At 51.5% G+C, this 12788-nt stretch overlaps 1 protein-coding gene across 5 annotated transcripts in view; it reads left to right on the top strand.

Moving 5' to 3' along the window:
* The window catches only part of OSBP2 (oxysterol binding protein 2), a 159016-nt gene that overhangs the window by 94712 nt on the left and 51516 nt on the right, over positions 1 to 12788 (top strand). Inside the window, exon 1 of one of the 5 annotated variants that reach the window (XM_057492580.1) lies at positions 3002 to 3175. The exons of the other annotated variants lie outside the window; for them this stretch is intronic. Coding sequence (XP_057348563.1) covers positions 3097 to 3175 — 79 coding nt within the window. The 5' untranslated portion in view covers positions 3002 to 3096. Of the gene's footprint in view, positions 1 to 3001; positions 3176 to 12788 lie in introns of those variants that run through there. 5 annotated transcript variants of the gene reach the window in all.

Here is a 12788-nt window from a genome sequence, read left to right as displayed (position 1 = left end):
ATGTGAATTTTAGTTGAGTGATGCATGTGCCATATTATTGAACAGAAGAGGACTGGAAACAGAGTCTACTTAACAATGTTCTGGTAGCAAGTGGGGGCAGGGAGGCCAGCCTCTAGGGAGTCTGCTGCAGCAATAGCAGCCCAGGTGGGACATGACAAGGGAAGCGATCACAGTAGGCATGAATGAAACCAAAACTCTGAAGTAACCAAATCCACTGGTTGATGTGGGCTCAGGTAGCTCTGAGGGCTGCTGCTGACTCCAGAGTTGCCAAAGCAGTTATTTGGGGTGAGTGGACCTCAGGAAGGTCACAGAGTGCACTCGGTTTTAGGAGATCACATTAGGTTGATGGAGGCTGTCCACCTGGAGCTGTTCAGGAGATGCCCTCAGTGCCTGAGTGCAGATGGGGGTGGGAGTGGGGCTGGAGTGGGGCTGGGGTTCAGCCTCTCTGCACGTGGGTGGAGGGAAACTTGTGACAGGGCTCAGGGCCTTGCAGAGCTGTTGGAATTCCCCATCAGTCATCTTATATTTGGTCTCTTGGCTTTCCTGCTGCTCAGTCAACTAAAATGTTTCAACTAAGACTGCATCTTCTTTCAGGACAAGTGGGCATCCTCTGGCCTCCTGTTAAGCTAGGTTGCACATTTTTAAGTATTTCACATGAGCAGAATCTGGTAATTGTTTGATGTGACTTATAGCATAAAATGATTATGCAGAAAGGAGAACATGTGTGTCTGCCTTAGTAGGACTACATGATTTCCTTTCATATTTCTCTTTACTATTTTATTATTTTAATTTCTTCCATGAAGGTGTTTTGTCCCCCACCTTCTCCATTACATAGCTGTCGGCCAGGCACAGCTGGAGGTGAGGGTGGCTGGACAAAGGAAGCAGGGTCAGGGACCCTCGTTGTGAGGATGGGCATCGGGCACTCAGCTGCTCTGCCCTCCCCTTCCTCAGCTCTAAGATGGCATGGCTCTGCACTCAGAAGACTCTTCTGGCTTCCAGAGTCCATGATGCTCAGAATGTCTGGTTAAATATCCTGGGTTGGTATTATCCTTGCACATGCAAGTCCTTTAAAAATTCCCTGTGTTTTTTAATACTTGGCAGAGCTTTCAGAACACTGCACTACTCTGCTCCTGCTTTTCCTTCTGAGGATTATGGGAGCCTGGGAGCAGTAATCTGTTTAAGGGACCCCCTAGCATGGTTCAGAGTGTGGCCTCCAAGGTCAGCTGGAATAGGCTGGTTCCAAGCCTGGTGACCCTGGGCAGGTCACTTTACCTCGGAGCCTTAGTCACCTCACCACCAAACAAGGCTATTCAGTGAGGATTGAATGAGAAGCTGCGGGAATGTCGGTGAAGCTCACAGCCCTGCTCTTGGCATTCGGTCAGCACTCTGTCACCGGTAGCCATTTGCATCATTGTTGTGCTCCTCATTTTGTCACCAAGAAAACCAAGGCCTAAGTGGCTAAATGCTTTAATATCCCCTGGGCTAGTGAATCTAACACCAATTGCTAAGAATTCTGTAGGTGGAAGAAGTACTCATTTTCTTCAAAGGCCAGGAAGGGAGTTACTGACCCAGCACCACCTTCCCTGAGTCGATTACATGTTTTAACAGGAGCTTCATTGTATATTTGAAAACCTTTACGTTGTGAAAATGGATTGATTCCGTTTTAATTACATTTGATAAATCCTGTTCTCTGACCTCCCATGAGGAGGTGGTATTAGGGAGGGCTTTGTCAGGGATGGAGCAATGGCTAAAAAAAACCCAGTCCCAGGGCCCAGAGTCTGTAGTCCAGTGGGAAAGACAAGATATAAATAAGCAGAGCGAGGTGGGGGCTGGGGCCAGATAGTGGGGCTGGCCTGGGCCTGGACGCCTTTCATCCACTGTGTGTTCAAGCTGATGTCTGTATGGCTGGAGCAGAGGGAGAGGAGGCAGGATGGGCTTGGAGACCCCTGGGGGAGGAGAGGCAGAATCTGACCTTATTGAAACAGGATCTACTGGGGGGTTGTATGGACTGTAGACGGGCAGGGCAGTGGGCGGAGTGGGAGCAGGAGGCCTGCGGGGAGGCTGTGGAGGAGCCCACAGGCAAGGGGGTGGTGTGTTTGGCCTGGGGGCCTTAGTGGGGGTGGTGAGAAGGGCTGGGATCCTGGCTGGTTTCTAAGGGGAGAGATGTCAGATGTGCTGACCAACTGGAGGTGGGTCAAGAGACAGAGAAGCCAAGGATGACTCCAGGGTTTCTGTCCTGAACAGCTGGAAGGATGGCACTGCCTCTAGCTGAGGTGCAGAGGACTGGGGGAAGGGTGGGGACACAGGTCTTGGGGGGTCACTGGGAGCCCAGATTTGGACAGTTGGGTTTGTGGTGCCCATCAGACAGACCATGGAGCACTCCTGCAGGCAGCTGGACAGGCAGGTTGTGTTCAGAGAGGTCGGGACAAAGACGTTTATCCCCAGATGCTTGCAGCTCTGTGGTACCAGCGCCAAGGAAGCCCAGCTACCTAGGGGCTTGCCTGTTGCCTTCCTCCAGGACAGTGGACAGGTGGGTGCAGGAGACCGGACACAGGTGCACCAGCCACCGCGGCCGAATCAGGTCACCAGGTCTTAGAGGTGACCCTTATTTTCTGGATTCACCGTCAGGTCCGGGGCTATCCCCATTTCCCGCTTGCCTCTTGGCTCTCAAAAAAGGGCATCTTTCCCTTTGAAATAAAGCAACGCCAGTCTTGCTGCTGCGGGGGGCAGCACCTTCGCTCGTATTTTCACATTACAAAGTGACACTGAAATGGGAAACCCGCCTGGCGTAAGGCGCCGGGGTCCCGAGTGCCTGGGGGTCGCACGCGCGAGCAAGTTGCGCGCCAGCCGAGGCCGCGCTCCCGGGGGAAGACGAAGGGGGCGGCCGCAGCTCGCGCTCCGCTCGGCTCCAGCGGCGCCGACGGGGTTAACCGGTGCACCGGGCGGCGGGAGGGTGACAGTGGTGCATTGTGGTAACGCGGCACCCGGACCCGCGAGCGCCTGCCACCACCGCCGGGAGGCCCGCCGAGCTGTGCGAGCCTACGTGCGAGCCCCCTGGGCCCGGCGCCATGTAGCGCCCGGCCGCCCCGCCGCGGGATGAAGGGACGCGGCTGCTGGGAGACGGCCTCCGTGCGCTCCTTCTGCAGCTCCGGCTGCCTGAATAGATTTAAGAAGGGTTAGTGCTGCCCTGCTTCCGCCCGGAGGCCCGGCTTCCCACGCACGTCCGTCCGCTGGGGATTGCTGCATGATCCGTCCACGCGAGCCTCTGATGTCGCTGCCCTGCGGCGTCGGGAGTGCGGGGAACCTCGGGAAACCCCCCTCCCAGTACCCGCCGGCGTGCAGTCTGCATTTGCTTCACGCGCGGGGCCTTTTGGAGAGGGGGCTGTGGGTGATTAACCTCTGCAAAAGGGAGACGAAATATAGTCCAGGACTTTCTGGAAAGAAAGGGGAAAGTGGTGGCCCGTATTTAATCTGCCCACCTCCCTCTCCTTCTCCAGAGTCTCCTGCGCTTGTTCCTGGTGTCCTGCTTTGACCTGGGGCCACCCGTGGTGTTGGCTGTGCTCAGTGCAGGACCCAACGCCTTTCTTTTGCCTTTTAAGGAAGCTGGGACAGATCAAGAGAGTCACTGTAAGTGGCCACTTGGGTTTGAGCAAGGACCTGCCTTGAGCATGTTGTCCCCAGCAATGGTGGTTCTGAATGGGAGCCCTGCTCCTCTGAGAAGCTTTTTTCAGCATTGAGGGAAACCTTAGCTGTCTTAAGGTTATGCCCAGAAGCCTGCAAACTGATTAAGCCCCTGCCTGCAATTCCTGTTGCCTGAAACCCTCATTACTGGAGATTTTGCATGAGTAAAACTTGCAGTATTTACCTTAGTGAGTATTTCTGTTATAATTTGAAACTCTGAGGGGAAAAAATAAGTTTCTTTGACTCCTTAGACCTAAAAGACACAGAAGCAGTTAATTTAACTTAATGTGAATCTATTAGAAAGAGCTCCTTTCAAAATTAACACCCTCTGATCACCAATAAACCGTATAATTAACTTTATCTGCTGACTGGCCACACTAATGGCTTCATAAGGCCCTGGGCCGGCACAGACATCCTTGAAGCTGCCGACTCCAAGCCTGAGCCCCAGAGTTACTTTTAACCATGCAAATTCTCCTGGAAACACTATGTGAAGTCTTAGGGTATTTGTAATTATAAACATTTGAAATTTAGCTAATACTACTACTCCATCTTAAGGTTCCTTTGAAGAAACTTGCAAGTGAATTTTGTCATCTACAAGAAAAAATATGTCTTCTGGTTTTAGATTGGTCTTAATTTCCAGTTTTTATCTTGGGTCTAGTGTCATTTCTAATGTATATGCTTTATGAAAAGTTTAAATATGTTTCTGTTATCAATTTAGATGGATTGATTCTGAGGGTGAATTTTGGAATTCATTTTTAAAAGAAAAAGAATGTTTCAATTGGATGTTAAATTGTTTTTCTTCTGTTGGCCACCTGATGATTTTCTTGGTTGCTGTTCTCTAGGTTTGCTGCTGACAGGAAGCATTGGGCCTGGTACCCACTTGCTTTCTGCTTGGTAAGAGGGATGCTTACCCTTATCTGGAAGCTCAGGTGTGACCAGAGTGGTAACAGGGTAACCACTTTGACTGCCAGACACCTCCAGGCCAGGCCTCTTCTTACCCCTCCTGTCACTGTCCCACTCTGCACAGGAGGTCGTGTGTCCGTGGACACAGTGCTTGGAACAGGGTCTGAAGCAGAGCTTGCTTGGTGGCAGGGAATGGCCCAGGAGCCAGTGCAGTGGTCAAGAGCAGCCAGGACGCAGCCTCAGTGTCAGAGGCCCCAGGGCCAAACTGCAGAAGGTGTCCTTTTGGTGCTCTGTATGGATAAACACTCTGCAAGGCCAAACAACATTTCTGCAGGCAGAGTAATGGCTGGGAACCTTGCCAGGGAAAGAGAGAGGAGAGAGGCAGCGAATGGGGGCTGTGGGAGGCCTTGTTACCAGTCGGTTTGGGGAGATAGGAGCCTCCTGGCCCCTTACCCTGTAGGTTTGGCAGGCATGGGTCCTTGTCTTGCCAATGGGTTTCAGCCCCAGGCAAGTTCGCTATGGACTCAGTGTGACCAAAGAAAATGACAGCAAAACGTTCTTGGGGTGAAAGGGTTATACGCAACTTTATTTCCAGGCAGCAGGTCAGTCACTAAAATCCAGTTCACTCAGAGCAAGTCTGCAAGCAGCAAGCCGGTCTCTGCCTCTGGGCCCCTCTGTCCGCACAGCCGTCCTCTGGGCCTCTGTCCTTGGCACCTCCACCACTCCAGCCTCTGCTCTGCTCTCCTGCAGCCTTGCAGCCCTGCCACTGTGTTGCACCCAGTGCACTGGGCAGAGCTCTTTATATAGAGTCAACAGACCTGTATTGCCCACAGGTATGCAGTGAGCCAGTCAACCAGGGCCAGGTGAGAATCCTGGCCACAGGAACTCTCATTTTATCCATAGTCCTCATCCCCAGTGTGGAAATGAGACTGGCCTTCTCTTTCAGACACATAAAAAAGGTCACTCCAGATGCATTTCCCCTTAGGAAAGGGTCCCAGGAAAATTGTATCACACCCCCGAGCTATCTTTGTGCAAGTTGAAGGGGGAGCTAGACTTGCAGCCTGCCACAATGGGCTAGGGGCTAAGGTCCTGGCAGTGACCATTTCAGTAGCAGGACTGTGTCTGAGCTTATAGAGGTTCATTACATGGGCTTTAGACCAAGAAAAGAGGCAGAACTGGAATAAAACAGAAACATTTAACCCGTGGTCTCATAATTGCAGTTTTGGGAGTACAGATTTGTGTAGCAACCAGAATTATGTCCCCCCAGGGTACAAAAGGGTTTTAAAAGATGAAATAGAATATGTTTATATGTATGTTATTTATAAAGAGTTGTGATTGGTGTTGGTGGCAGAAAACTAAGCTTAACTGAATGTAACTGGTTGCTAGGGCCATCACTAAGCAAATTCTCTTAGCAAGTTGCAGATGTTCAAGCTGAGTTCTTGGGATATTTGTGGTTGGGCCCAGTTCAGAAGTTCACAGTTCATTGTTGAGGACATGAGCCAGGATATCAGGGACCTGAGTTCATGCCCTGACTCTGCCACTGGGCTGTGTGGTCACGGGCACACAGTCCCTGTCCTTCTGTGGGCCTCAGTTGCTCCCACCCGTGTAAATGACAGGAGGGCTGGGTTGAGAAGGGCTGGCCTCCTCCCTGCTCTCAGATCTGAGCACTTGAAAAGGAGCCCTGGGGAGTCTATGAACAGAAGGCATGCCTCATGATGATGGCATGTTCAAACCAACCTCCGCAACTTTCCTGACCTTCAGCAGCTTCCTAGCTCTTTGGATCCTGTTTCCTTGTTTAAAGGTGGCCTCAAACCTACTCATCTGGCAAAGTTGCTGGGGGGTTGAAATGATAGATATATGAATATGAATATATATATATATATATATATATATATATACCTGCTAATCAATCAATCTATCTATCCGTGTGACTGTGCTTCAGACAGATCCAGGCATCACAGATGGGGAGATGCCCGTCATTCAGGGTCGAGCGTAAGCTATGCATCCAGCCCTTGGCCGCTCATTCCTTCGCCTTTATACGTATGCATGCATGCATGTGCGTATAGAACTTCCATATCTTTTCTGGTTGGAATGTAAAGTTCTGGAAGAGCGGAAAATAGGGACCCCCCCTTGCCCTGGCAAGCAGACTCCCCAGAGGTCAGGGCTAGGTGGCCTTGGGCCTCCCCATGGCACTGCTGAGGTCACCACTGTGTGCCCGCGAGCCAGCCTCCATGTTCTGATCCCAGCCCCGACTGGCTGCAGGGCGCCCAGCGTAGAGCTGCACGGAGGCTGGTGGAGAATAGGCACTGTCCCGGAAGCAGAGCACGCGCAGGGGCAAGAACACTGCAGCCTCTGTGCGGCTGTGATGTGGATGCCAGGTGCTTGAATGTTCTGAGCGCGTATTGTTTTGATGAGGGTTTTGGGGTTTTTTTCACATCTTTGAGGCCTAGGACAGGTACCATCCCAGAGAAGAAGCCTCACAGAACATTAGCTGAGAATTACTGTAGGGTAGAGAGTTCTTCAAAAAGTCAAAGGTGGGCTCCTTCTGGGGGTGGCTTGCCGAGGCATCTGATCTTGTGTTCCCTGGGGTGACTGTGTGCTGGAGTCCTGGGGCAGAGGGAGGCACGGGCTCTCTGCTCCCAGTGTTCTCCACGTGGGCGCCGAGTGCCCAGGGACTCGGGTCTGCCACCGCGCTGGGCCTAGCGTCACAGCCCACCCGGGCCGGCCTCACTGTTCTGCCCCCTTGGCCAGACGTCCTTGCCCAGCCCTCACATTTTAATCAAATTCAACCTTTCAGGCCTACCCATGGTAGCTCCTCCTGAAACTCCCCCAAAACCCCTAAGCTGGAGGTGACCACCCCCCCTCCGACCTCCCCTGGGGTTCCCTTGTGTAGAGGACCCATGTGGTTTGAATGCAAGTCTTGCCCTTTCCTGAGGCTGTAAGCTCCCAAAGGTAGAGCCTGGGTTTCACCCGCATCTGTGATGTGCCCAGAGCCCCCCTAGATCCCCCACAAATTAGCACTTCTGCATAACTGCTGTTCGGGAACCCAGCCACCAGCATGCAAGTGAGTGGGCGGAAGGGCCACCCGAGGCTGAGTGGGCAGGAGCATTCTTGGCCAGTGCCTTCCCCTCCAGCTGGTATTCTTGGCCTCCTGGGGTTTCTCCTGGTTCACCAGAACTCCCCCGACTCAGGAGTGGAGCCGCAGGTGGAATCTGTCCTGCAACTTCCAGTCCTGCTATGCAAACGACCAGGGAAGCTGTGAGGTGGGAGGGGGAGGCTCGTGGGTGACCTGGGGGAGCTTCCCGGGGGAGGGGAGGCTGGGGACAGACAGGTGCTCAGGTCGGTTTGAGTGAGGTGTCAGGGCCTCATGACAGGTGAGAGGTGAGGGTGGGCCCCACTGGTGGGTTGGATCAGAAAGGACAGGTGGGCAGGAAGGGACGTGAGCTCTGCTGGCTCTGGAGGTGGTGTGTGGCTTTTGGAAAGGAGGCCTCAGGGTATCACCGACTCCATTTATATCTTTCCTTCACCCCCCGAGGGGAAGGACATCTGGCCTCATGATGGTCACCATTACTTGGTGTGAGTCATGGAATCAGGTGAGCAATGTTTTACTGCTGTAATTTTCACAGAGGCTGAGAAGGATGGTTTTGATAAGGCAGCCTGCCAAGACAATCGTGGGATCTTGTGCACCGTACAGGACCAGACGCTGGAGCGAGAGGAGGCCAAGGGGCGATGTGGGGGAGCTCACCCCAGCTTTCCCATCCTGGCGAGAGTAGGCTGCCATGAGCCTGAAATGAGGGGGAGTTTGAAGCCCTCGGCACACATAAGGGGGCTTAAGCAGTGGTGGCAAATATGACGGGAAACAGGCTGAAGGAGGAGGGGACTTCCCTAGGATGACACAGGCAGAATGCGGTGAGAGCCTGGCAGCACTTAACCACATGGTGGCGGGGTGGACGGGCAGGGGCAGGGAGGCCCGCAGGGAAGACTCTAGACCGAGCATCTGCTGGGCTCTGACGCAGCCTGACCTGAGCGGAGGCCGCAGAGGGCAGGACTGGAAACTCAATTTCCGCAGCAGAACCTGGGAAATGTAGTGTGGTGAGTTGGGAGGGTCTCTTATTGAAAAAGGCTAAATTCCAGGGGGTAAGTTTCAAATGTTTCAATGCTTTTGAGAGAGAGTGAAGAGCAGTAAATGTGAGAAAAGGTAGAAGAATGTCTTTTCTATTCAGCAGAAAACCTGGCTAGTCATTCACTGTGGGCTAAGAACGGTCCAGCAGCTGTATGGGGCCCACAGTGTCCACAGCAGGTGACAGGGGTCCAGTCCAGAGGGCTGGGCATGCTGGAGCCCAGCTAGCATTCCTGGGATCCCCACATGGGTGCCTCCCCTGGGAAGGAATAGATGATGGGGCATGGTGCTGGTTGGCCAGACTCAGAGCAATGTTTGCCTGGCTCTGTCGATTACACAATGATCTCTGTCACCTCCAGGCAGACAGAGAAAGCTGCCAAGCCGAAAAAGGTGACCCTGCAGGGGGCCTGGCACAGGCCAGAGTGGTAGCAGAACCCAGGGAGGCCCTGGGAGGCTGTGTGGGGAGGTCTCAGAGTGGCCAGCAAAATGAGAGAGGGGCCTCTGGGCCACTGTGGAGAAAGGGGCAGCCTGACTCTGGCTGCATGGGGTCAGGCTTGAACCCCATGACCCTCCCGCGTAGGGCTGAGAGGTTTGCTCTGGGGAGCGTCCTGCATTATGCAGCACCACCCTCTGTGGAAACAAGTCATCCCCTTGACGCCCGGTTTTCCTGTAAAGTGTCAGTCGGCTCAGACCAGCAGTAGCATCTGACCACATAGATGAATGCTATGAATAAAGATTAAGTTATGGGCTTCGAGCTGCCAAAGAGAAATTTCCTTTAATGTCCTGCTTCCCTCTGACGTGTGTGTTGAATAATGACACTTGATGCGCATCTTCAGAAAGAGTAGCTGCTCAGGCCGGCAGTGCGGTGAGGCGGAAGGAGGCCACAGACTCGGGGAATGGGGCCCGTCCTGGCAGCCTCTGTGTTCTGGCCTGGCATGCCCAGTGTCCATGCGGCTGTGGGTAGGAGTGGGCTGAAGGACAGATGTTTTTCCTGGCAGGCTAGAATTGACAGCCGGCCAGTCCTCTGGGTACATCCTTCTGCCTGGCACATTTCTACATCAGAAGCAGAAGTTTGTATTGTGTGGGGCGCCCGGGGCATGACGCTTAGCTTGTTAACCACCTGCCTGATGGAATCCCCTCCCAAGACTCCCTCACCATCCCCTAATGCTCACACACATTATTCACGGCCAAGCTGAGGTTCATCTGGGCCAGTCCTCTGCACCCTGTGCCCTCACTGTTTTTAAGGATTATTACTGTTGAGGCAACTATTCCAGATGTCCAGGATCATGGTGTTTTCCTAACTCTGTTACCCCTCATGTCACTGTTTTTAGGTCTCTATTTTTAGTCAGTATTTTTCCTTTATGTGAACATCCTTTTTATATCATTGATATACAAAAAAAAGTACATTTTCACATGGCTGTACATCATAAGCACCCTCCCACATTATGGCTGTGGAATGCCTTTCCCTTCTGTTAGGCGTTCTGATTCTTCCCAGATTGTCACCAGAGCCAAACTGCTGCCTGAGCATCTGCGGCATGGAAAATGTTTTCAAGTTTCTTTCTGGGACAAACTCCCAAAAGTGCAGTCACTGAATTAGGGGGTGTGATTGCATCCCTCTGGCACCCCATCGCCTCGTGTGAAATGTCCTCGGTGCATGATGCTTTCGGGGCTGGGTGTGGACATCTGCTTCCCCCACCTGCCCTACTTCGCTCTGAGAGAGTATGTTTTGGCCAGGCATAAAATTGTGCCTTGTTAGTTTTAACTTGCCTTTGACTGACCAGAAAGATTGATGTTCTCCACAAGTTTGATTATCATTGGTAGTTCCTTCCATAGTTCATCAGCTGCATCTTCTCCTGTCCTTGTGCAGAAAACTAAAGGGCAGCGTCATAAATATTGCTTTATGCTGGGCATGGCTGGTGCCCCAGCCAGACAGAACTGCTTGGGATCCTGGCACTGCTCCACTTTGCTTGGTGGGTGGAGTTTGGAGAAGTGCTCCCTGAAACTGTCAACACCCAGCAGGATCTGCTGCCTAACTTATGGAGCCCCTTGTTAAATAACTATAGCTTCATGACAAAGACAGCTGAGCATTAAACCAAACTTGGGACCCTTCTGACCTCAGGCCCTGTGTGACGGCGCAGGTTGCACACCTGTGACAGCCACTCTGCCCCCATGCCCTGGAGGCATCTAATTAGATGTGGAGAGAGTTTGGCAGTGGTTTGCTGGGCTGTGCTGAATGCACCCATTAGCCTTCCCAAGGGCCGCTGAGAGGCAGAGGCTCCAGAGCCAGGTGGGGGGGCTTCTGACATGGGGCCGTCTGTGACCCACTTGCAGGTCCCCACTCCAGCCGCTCTGACCCAAGTTGGCCATGCACCCTCCCTGGTCTCCTCAGCCCTGGACTTTGTTGTCTTCTTCTCAGCGGCCATTTCTGTGCCCACTTTCACCTCACCCTGACCCTGAGCAACTCTTTCTGGTAGAGAGCTGGCCCTTCTGCTCATCTTCGCCTGCTTTCACCAAGTGGAACAGGAAGCATCTCACTGCCCTGAATATCTCACATCTGTGCTGTTTTCTGCATGTGAGCTTTCACCTTTGCCTCTCCCACTTATCTCTCACCTTCCCCCTCCTGAGCCCAGGGCCAGGAGAAGCTGGCAATACAAGTGGCTGCAGGTACCCGCTGATAATCTATTATGGCTGGTTGCACTTGCTGTTAATTGGAAATGCCAGGCTGTCCCCCTGATCACAGTCCCCATGTCTTCTCCCAAACAACAGAGGTCCCGGGCGTCTGGCAGGGGCTCTGAAGTGTGGCGGCATTCCGAGCAGACTAGATGGGTCTCCGTAGAAGGAAGGGAGATGCCCCCTGGTGCTGGTTCTGGGTAGTGCCTTCTGCAGGGGACCGGGGCTGACTGCCCTGCTGGCCAAAGCAGCGGGAGCCATGTTCCAGGAGCGTCTCCCTGTGAGTTGCACAGTTTGGAGCTTTCTTCAGTGGCCCTTGGCTTGAGTTCTTATTCTCATGAGGTCTTTTTTTTTTTTAACTCAAATAGAAATCAGACTCTATTCATCTTTTACGACTTGCTTTTTCTCTTTCAACATTGTTTTTAAGATTTACCTATATTGTTGGTGTCGCTGTTCATTCATTCCCACTGCTTCTGTATTTTTGTGTGTGACTGTATCACCATTTATACTTCTGCTGATGGATGTTAGGTATGTTTCTGGTGTTTAGCAGTAATGAATTTGCTCCTATGAACATTATTGTACATATCTCTGAGGACACACGTACAGAAGTTTGCCAAGGGTATACCTAAGAGGACCGTGTCTGGTCATGGGATATATGCATGAAGGATTTTGAAAAATAATACCACACTATTTTCCAAAGTGGTTGTACTGATTTACCCTCCCACTGGCGGTAGGTGACTTGCCTTCGATTTTCACCTTTTCCAACACTTGGAATATTCATTGTAGAGCAAGTCTAGTGGTCCTAAAAGGGTATTTCTGTATAATCTTAATTTGCATTTCCCTGATATCAAATAATAGGAGCATTTTGTTGAACATGTTTCTTCTTATCCAAAATGCATTTTCCTGTTGGGTGGTTTGTCTTCTTTTCTGTATCTGTAGGATCTTTTTAAGTGGTCTGGATACCTACCATTTGTCAGTTATTAGCTTTTAGTTTGCATTTTCATACCATTCTATTTATGATGTCTTTTGATGAGTATAAACACTTTTCTACAAATAGCTTTATTGATACATACTTCATATACTATATTAGTCACTCATATAAAAGTATACAATTCAGTATTTTTTAGTATATTCACAGGGTGTACAACCATCACCAAAATCTAATTATAGAGTATTTTGTCCCTCCTAAAAGAAACTATATACTCATTAGCAGTCAGTCTCTACCCTCCTTCCTCTACCAACCACCCATCAACCCTAATCAACCACTGGTCTACTTTTTGTGTATAGATTTGCCTGTTCTGGAATTAGACACTATGCAGCCATTTGTGTCTGGCTTCTTTCAATTAGCACAGTGTTTTCAAGGTTTATCCACATTGCAGCATGTACCAGTACTTCATTCCTTTTTATTGCTATA

The sequence above is a fragment of the Manis pentadactyla genome, chromosome 14 (genome assembly GCF_030020395.1).
Source record: "Manis pentadactyla isolate mManPen7 chromosome 14, mManPen7.hap1, whole genome shotgun sequence".
Taxonomy (NCBI): Eukaryota; Metazoa; Chordata; class Mammalia; order Pholidota; family Manidae; genus Manis; species Manis pentadactyla.
The sequence above is the reverse complement of the archived record's forward strand: the minus strand, read 5'-3'. Positions and strand labels throughout refer to the sequence as shown.